The 8,294-nt window shown below is 38.5% G+C and overlaps 2 protein-coding genes across 2 annotated transcripts in view; both read right to left on the minus strand.

The window, feature by feature from the left end:
* The window catches only part of LOC111468350 (transmembrane protein 256 homolog), a 3,888-nt gene extending 1,485 nt beyond the window's left edge, over window positions 1-2,403 (minus strand). Inside the window, exons 1-4 of the mRNA XM_023113535.1 lie at window positions 2,263-2,403; window positions 2,121-2,191; window positions 1,964-2,044; window positions 1,104-1,147 (exon numbers count right to left, since the gene is read on the minus strand). Of these exons, the coding sequence (XP_022969303.1) occupies window positions 1,104-1,147; window positions 1,964-2,044; window positions 2,121-2,191; window positions 2,263-2,302 (236 nt within the window). The 5' untranslated portion in view covers window positions 2,303-2,403. The remainder of the gene's footprint in view (window positions 1-1,103; window positions 1,148-1,963; window positions 2,045-2,120; window positions 2,192-2,262) is intronic.
* A 556-nt stretch (window positions 2,404-2,959) lies between these two features.
* Window positions 2,960-6,647, minus strand: LOC111468133. The gene is made up of 2 exons (XM_023113233.1): window positions 6,339-6,647; window positions 2,960-5,718 (listed from the first exon to the last, which is right to left on the minus strand). The coding sequence occupies exon 2, from the start codon at window positions 5,559-5,561 to the stop codon at window positions 3,438-3,440; it is 2,124 nt and encodes a 707-aa protein (XP_022969001.1). The 5' UTR covers window positions 5,562-5,718; window positions 6,339-6,647; the 3' UTR covers window positions 2,960-3,437.
* Window positions 6,648-8,294: the final 1,647 nt, after the last annotated feature.

Raw genomic sequence — 8,294 nt, forward strand, 5'->3', positions numbered from 1 at the left:
AAAAAAAGGGAAAAAAAAAAAAAAAAAAAAAAAAAGTCAAAGTTCTAATGCAACAACCCAAGTCCACCGCTAGCAAATATTGTACTCTTTGGACTTTTCCTTCCGGGACTTCCAGCAAATATTGTACTCTTTGGACTTTTCCTTCCGGGACTTCCCCTCAAGGTTTTAAAACTCGTCCACTAGGGAGAGGTTTTCACACTCTTATAAAGAATGTTTCGTTCCCCTCTCTAGCTGATGTGGGATCTCACAACTAATAACTAGGTACTTTGCAAGGAAGTCACTAATGGGTGTGGTTTATAAGATGCATTAGGCTCAAACACTTCATAATCGATCTCTTTCGGACAAACTTTCTTCATCTAATCTCTCACTTCTCTCCACTCTTATGGAATGCTTCATTCCCGTCTCCAGCCGATGTGGGATCTCACAAGGCTCAAACACTTCATAATCGATCTCTTTCGGACAAACTTTCTTCATCTAATCTCTCACTTCTCTCCACTCTTATGGAATGCTTCATTCCCGTCTCCAGCCGATGTGGGATCTCACAACTAATAACTAGGTGCTTTGCAAGGAAGTCACTAATGGGTGTGGTTTATAAGATGCATTAGGCTCAAACACTTCATAATCAATCTCTTTCGGACAAACTTTCTTCATCTAATCTCTCACTTCTCTCACTAAGTTCTCTCATCGTACACGTTTTTCCTTCATAAATTACCCTTTGCCCATTTTCTCATGTACACATTTTTCTCAATAGCTTCTCCTATCTTCTCCTATCGGTGATCGTTCCTCGCCTCATCCTTCTTACTAGTCTCACTTCATGTACAATTTTTCTAAGCCAACTCAACAGCTTTTCTTTTCTAACTCATGAGTCGATCAAGTGTTTTTTGGGATTTTTACTCTCTTTTCTATAATTCATCATACCAATTAAATGTTGTGCTTATCAGTAAAAGAACAAAAGAAAACTGAATATGAATTCAGCTTCGGATCGAGAAATGTTGTGACAGGTAAATCATGGAAACTTAGACACATGAATGCAAAATCAAATAGAAATAAAAGAGGGAGAGATCCAAACAAACATCAAAGATGAAACAAAAAATGGGTCTTACGTGCCCGAAAATGCAAGAATTCCAGCAGTCAAAAGGCCTCCAAACTGTCCAAAAAAAAACATAAAGATAGCATCAAAGGACCCATCAAAGTAGGGGGAAAACACAAAACCAACTTAAATATTAGGGAAATTTTGGAAGAGTAACTTTATCTTTTAAAATATTTGTTAACGTGTGTTCCTCATTCATTTACATTGACATAGATAAAATTATGAGTACCAATTTACCTAATAAGATATATTAGACAATATATATATAAGCTTAAATATAATTTCCATCAAATCAATGCGAAATCTAAAAACTAAAAGTTCAGGTCTTACTTCGTAACCATTAAGTTTTTTAAAAGTGAGTTTATAAAATTTCTACCTATGAGTTTATTTATCTTGCCGTATGTTCTTAAAATCCACGAAATAGTTTAAAAACTTGTTTTAATATTTGGAATTTGACTAAGATTTAAAGTGTTTAATTAGCAAAGATGAAGACCTCGTAAAGAAATTGGAGAAAATAAGCACAATTTCCAAAAACAAAATATCAAATGGTAATAAAACGAGACAGTTTGGGTAGACACATATGGCAAGTTTTATTTGTGGGCTTGAATGTTATAGCTGAATCCACCTAACATGTGAAGAATTTATACCAGGAAAGAAAAAAGATCTGAATGGATTCAAAACATTCAAACACAACATCTAGTGCCTTGATTTCCACCATACTCTAAAGCTTAAGATTAGTTCCTACTTTCAGGTTAGGTCGAGTTGAATAATCGTTTGATATCAATAAGCCGTGCCCAAATGATCAGAAGGAGAAAATTTACTTCCAGAAACGATGCTGCGAACGCGAGGAATGAAAAAAGGGGGAAAACTTACAATGTTAGGGTTCTTGGTCGAAGGGGCAGCAAGCAGAGCCGCTGTGTGAACCAAATGATACAGAGACGCCGTTTGCCAAACCTTCACAGCATTGATTTCAGAGAAAAACAATCAAAATCAAATCGAATCAAAGTAGCGAAAAATGAAGCAAATTAACCTCTTTATAAGCCGGATTTTGGGGTTTGAAGACATGGGCACCGTACGTGCCCAATCCAAGAGCTGCAACGCCTGTTTAACGCCGAAATCGAATCAAAATCCAAATCAAGAATCTACAGCAGGAGAATCGGGGGTGATATTACCAGAAATCGCAGCGACTTTGTGCCAGTGAAGCGGGTTCATCTTGTTCTTTGCTTTCTGGGTTTGAAATGGAATGACTTCAAGAAGAGCTTTGTGAAGGGTTTTTTTATTTCCACATATGATGACGATGGTTTGAAATTAGAACGACCTGTCGCTCTCCTTGCTTTCAGTCCACAGCCGACATATCGGCCCATAAAGAGAAGACAGTGGAAAGGGAAAAGAAATAGAAAAAGGGTCTTCTTCTGGCTTCTTGATTGACCGGCGCTGTTCATCTGACCGGTCAACGGGTTGACTTCTCTTCCTTAAAAGATTATTTTCCGAAGTCTGTACCAGTTTTGAGTTGGCTAAATTCGATGTCTAGAGAAGGCCCTCAAAGGAGCCGTTCCCAGTCCATCCCCTAATCGGCACGCAACGACCCGCTCTCACTGCAGGAGCAGCTCACTTTACAATGAATGGATAGAATGGTACTTAATAGCGAAACACCAAAGGTAAAAGCTTATTAATGAAAGCTTGGAGAGCTAACGGACAGGAGTTTCTAACTTTCGAGTTCGGTTTTCAAGAATGATTCTATCGAGACATTGAGTGAATCGGCATTCAAGCTAAATAGGCCATGATATTTCAAGTGATACGGTAATTACTTCAGACCCTCAAAAGATGATAGGTTACGGTAAATTTTAACCCGTGTAGCATCAGCAAAATCAGATGAACAGTAGTTTTGTCGTATGAAATGAGACCTCAAAGCATTGAAGCTTCAAATTTTACAACAAAATCAAGAGATTAAACAACCAAGTTCTCGTTCATTTCCATTAGAACAAAGTAAGAACAGCTAATCTGGAAAAAGAAGAAGAAAAAAAAAAAAGCAAAGCTCTTCTGATTAACAAGGCAGGGAACGTAGCATAATAATTGTATGGTTGTGCTGCAGTGCAGGATAACAAGCCTCAAAGTTGCTTTCTTCTTCTGTAAAAGCATTCACTTGAAGCTAGATTCGTCGTCAAAGGAACGACTCGACTCGACTCGGCACACATTAATCCGAATCAACCGTAGATTACTCGTCTTGTCTGTAATGGCATTTGGCCAAACTCTTGAGACATATTTGTACAGTTAGACCTAACTTTGGTTAAGACAGTTCAGATTGACTCCAACCCATTATCATCTTCCTTTTCTTTTCCAGCTAAACTCAACTGGTTTCAGTCAACCCTTCATTTTCTTTTGCAGTGTGGAGAAGTTCGTCGGGAGTGGCGGCCGGATCAAGATCCCAACAATACTCAGGCAAGTTGCTGGCTTCTCCCTTGAGTAAATAAGAGGGTACCTGGTGTGAAAATCGTAGCATCTCTTTCCTGGGAATCCATCGAATGGCATCTTTGTCTGCATTTCTTTGATATACCGTCTTGAATCCAGTTAATTTGACAAGGGGACAGATGCAGACACCAAGCTCCTCCGAGTAATCGTCAAGAACCTCGACCATTTCGTATCGGTGCCTCACTTCATCGGGTGTTGATCTGTCCCAGCTTGTCGACCAGTTTCGATATACAGCCCAAATGTCTCCTCTTTTAGGATATATCCGAACACAGCCACCCCGGCCAGCTTTTTCACGGCTTAAGACATGAGAAAAGATGTTGATATGTTCAATAACATCAGAGTTCCAAGCACGGAAATTTCCACATGATTTTGTAAATCCATATTCCAACCAGTTTACTGATCCAAATTCCGTATCAGTTTTGGAGTTTAAGTAACTAATAAGAATCTTAAATGGTTTAACTGAAATGATCTCGCGAATCAGACAGTACAAGCGAGGCATACCATCTTCTTCGTCGTATAGAGCCCATATTTGCTTTGCTTTGAAGCATTCCTCTGAGCGATCCTTGTCAAAATCGTGGAAGTCGGAATCAGGTACGTTTATTGAGATTGGTCCAGCTCTATCTTTCTTTAACCAACGGCCGGATACCTCAGAATTAGCTGTTTTAGGTGCTCGTCCAGTCTTTCCAACCCGACCGACTTGAGGTGGCTCCGTCTTTGATTTCTCAAGTGCAGCAGCATTGGCTGAAGAAATCCTTATCTCTTCCAGTTTCTTGCGAATTTCAGTCCTTGCCTTCTCAATTAACAGCTTTCTGGCGTCAAATGCAGGAGGAATAGGGGTGCGCTTAGCTGAAGCCTCAGTTGGAGAGGAAGAACCTACAGGCTCATGCTTAACACTAACATTTCCATTAGCCAATGGTGAATCTGAACCAGGCAGCGGTCCCTTCTCCATATAGCCGTTTCTCAACCCGGCTTCCACGACTACCTTCCTTCTCTTATCACCTCCATTGCTATCAGATCCCAAAATCTCATTACAGCCGAAGGGTGTGCTAGCATTCATATTGCCCCCCTTGTTTTTCGTAGCGCGCTTTCCATTGACTCTAGCCTTGTCTTTCACTCCTGACGTACTGAAATGTCCATTGGTTTGACCAACATTATCAATAGGCACCGACGACAGTCCATTTGAGCCCAAGCTTTGAGTGTAAACTCCAGATGACGAGTTCCACTGAAACGACATGTTCGAAACATATTCGTAGCCATGCCCAGTAAAAAAGCTAGTATCTCCTGGGATATACGTAACTCCCTCAAATCCATGACTTCCATATCGATTACCAGCCACATTCGACCAAGAGCAGTAAGGAAAAGAACCATTCACAGGGGCAGCACCAGTTTCGACAGCAACAAAAACGCCACGACAATTCTTGCACCGAAGTTTCTTGTTCACGTATTTCCGAAGATACTCATATTGAACTTTACAAGAAGTGCATACAGTCCAAAAGGTATCAAGTCTACCGTGGGACATGGACAGATTAGTATAGTTGTTAAAACTTGTAGCCGCAGAACCATGAGCTGAAGATAAGTGTGGCTGGTTGACTCCAGATACCAATTGTGTGGTTCTCATGATATCATATGCATTTCTCTTGGAACTATCCGAAAGTAGAGCCCATGCTTCAGAAACGAGCTTAAACGCGCCATCGGCCCCGACGGTCTTGTTCTTGTCAGGATGTAGCAACACGGCCATCTTCTTGTACTGTTTTTTAATAGCCTCTTCCTTGGCAGAAGGCTTTAATCCTAGAATAGAATAATAATCTATCTCCCCATTACACCTAATCTCAGAAGCAACATAAACATCAAAAGTTGCCACCATTTGAGATATCCCATCCATCTCTGGGAACAGAGTTTTAGCCTTCAACGCATAATTCTTAGCCCCATTGTAATCTCGCTTGGCAAAACGCTTCTCTGCAGCTTCTTTTGCTTTAAGAGCCTCCTCTTTGTTTACTTCCATTTACAAATCTAAATCAGTGAAAGACTAAGAACACGGAGACAAAAAAGGCTACGACCAGTGAGTTGTTGTTCTTAACAGCTCATGAAGCCACATTCTCAAACATATCCACATTTCCACGTTCCTTAATAATTTAGCAACAATGTCAACGTTCCAATACCTGCAGAGTTTATTTTCAACGCAGAAAAAGGATAAATCTCAGAGTCAATGAAGTCGAGAATTCTCATTATGGCAAGTAACAAGGAAGGAAAATAAAAGACAAGATCTAGAACTGGAAATTCATGTATTGTTTAGCAGCTAGCTACAGTAAACTCGGAAAAAGAAAACCAAATTTAAAAATCAGAGCCTCGAGAATCTCGATCTTTGAAGTAAACTAATCAACCAGTCCCAATCTCAAATAATTTGACAATATCGACATTCACATTTCTCCATAACTAGAGTACAATCGCAGCTAAAAAGCACAAAATCCCATCGCCATCTTCATATTCCTCAGCATTCAAACACAAAAATAGAAACCCATTTCGCAACAAATCCATATCCACTCGAAATGAAAAAATTCAGCTCAATTTCCTCAATTCGCAGCCAAAAAGAACTACATTCAAAATACGAACAGCACATGTACAAAATCCATACGCTACAAATACTTTATCCCTCAAAATTAGAAGGAAAACGAAAAAAAAAACCTAAAAATAGCTCACTGAAATCCGAGCAAACAAAATGGGGGTGGTGTCTATCCAGATCGCCACGTGTACTTAGAACATCAAGCAAAATTAAGCTCACCTGTGGGCAAATCTCACTGTACCAGAGGCACTAGCCCACTCAAACAAGCCTCCTCCCGCGAAAACAGACGAAATTCCCCTAAAAAAGATTTTTCCCGCTTTTTCAAAAAATAGGGGAAAATGTCACTGGAAGTGCACAGAAGAGTAAATTAGGGTTCATAAAATTGGGGAAATCCAAAGGATGGACATGGAAGAATTAGATCCGGGCCGGAGCCGGCTCTGGCTCCGAAGATGTGGCGGCGAGGAATTTGGAGCTGGAGGCCCTCGATTGCCGGTCGGAAAAAATTAGGAGGAGAAAAAAATTAGTGTAATGTAATAATAATAATAAAAATGAAATATAATCTTGTAATATGCTATTTAATGGTGCGTCCTGCTAAAATGCGCTATTCTTGATTTATTGTAAAATATTATAATTTCACTTTTTTTTTTTTAATATTTATAATATTTATTTTTGTATTTTTTTACTTATAATAAACAGTGGAAAACATATAATTTTAAATTAATTTATTGCTTCTAATTTTATTTTGGTTTAAACTAAAAATCAATAATGTAGGTCACTAATTATTTCCCTTTTTAATTTTCATTAATATTATTAATTACAAAATTAATTAAAGATTTATATTGACTATGCCATTTTTATTACTTTTTTACCTTTTTTTGCCTGAATTGAAAACAAATCAGATTTTTACCATGAGATATAACTATACATAATATATTTGACTTTTATAAGTTGAATTATTAAATTTATATCGAGATTAAAATTTACAATTCGTCTGTTCAATATTTTATTTTGATAGAATAAGTCGAGCTAGACTGGTTACAAAACACGAACGAAATTTTAAGTCATAAATTGTTATTTGGCTGATGTTTAAGAAAGAGGGAGAATCTAGCACAATTTGATGAGAACGGGTATGTTATGGTATTTTAGTTAGATGAAGTGGGTCGAGCTAGATTGATTGAAAAACATGAATGAAATTTTAGGTCATAAATTGTTGTTTGGTGATGATATGATGTAAGTTATGTTATAATATTTTTATGTTCGATGAAATGGGTCGAGCTAGATTGATTGAAAAATATGAACGGGATTTAAGGTGATGAATCGTTATGAGGTTAAGGTTTAAGAAAGAGAAGATCTAGATCCCAAGTACGTTATATTTTCATTAAACAAAAAAGGCCACGACAAATTAAAATTTGAAATTATTTTATAATTAATAAAATGCTAAATTATGAATTAAGTCCATTATATTATGCATTTTTTAAAACTTTTACTTTCCAAAACTCCAACATTTTATTTTAATTAGTTTTTATTATTCGAAATCAATTAATTATATACAATCCTAAGAATTCTTATTGTAATGGAAGGATTAACAAATTAAAACATACTCTTCATAAAGAGGCTCGAGATACACAAAAGGAATCCGAACTAATATATAATCTCTATTTGAAGTTATGAGTCAATCGTAGCTCTACTGTAGCTCTACTACAACCAATCGTTATTAAAAACGCTTAACAGATCGAATCATTTTTCTACGACTCGGTAATGCAAGATTAGTTTACGTGGTCGAGCAAAACCTTAGAAACCAAATTGAAACGGGGACGAGAGAGAGAGAAAGGGGAATTGTGAAGGTGAGAGAAAGAGAGAAGAAGCCCAATGGGCCTTAGGAAGGGAAAAGGGCAAAAAGGTCCATTGATAGGAATTAAGAAATCCATGTAAAGGGACGGAGGTCAGGTCTCTATCCCACGCAGGTCGTAGGGGAGCCCTAGAGTGAGATGCATATCCAGTGCGTGCACCAAAGATTCCAGCTCAAGCCAAACTCCGAATAGAAGCGTCGGATTCTCTGCACAATGCCTCCTTTCTTTCTTGTTTACGGCTGCCTTGAACCCTCACTATCACCGCCCCCCCCCCCCCCCCCCCCCCCCCCCCCCCCCCCCCCCCCCCCCCCCCCCCCCCCCCCCC

This window comes from Cucurbita maxima, unplaced genomic scaffold (assembly GCF_002738345.1).
Source record: "Cucurbita maxima cultivar Rimu unplaced genomic scaffold, Cmax_1.0 Cma_Scf00036, whole genome shotgun sequence".
Taxonomy (NCBI): domain Eukaryota; kingdom Viridiplantae; phylum Streptophyta; class Magnoliopsida; order Cucurbitales; family Cucurbitaceae; genus Cucurbita; species Cucurbita maxima.

Bases quoted from the DNA above. Each gene is read 5' to 3' on its own strand.
- LOC111468133 (XM_023113233.1), bottom strand. From the start codon at position 5,561: ATGGAAGTAAACAAAGAGGAGGCTCTTAAAGCAAAAGAAGCTGCAGAG.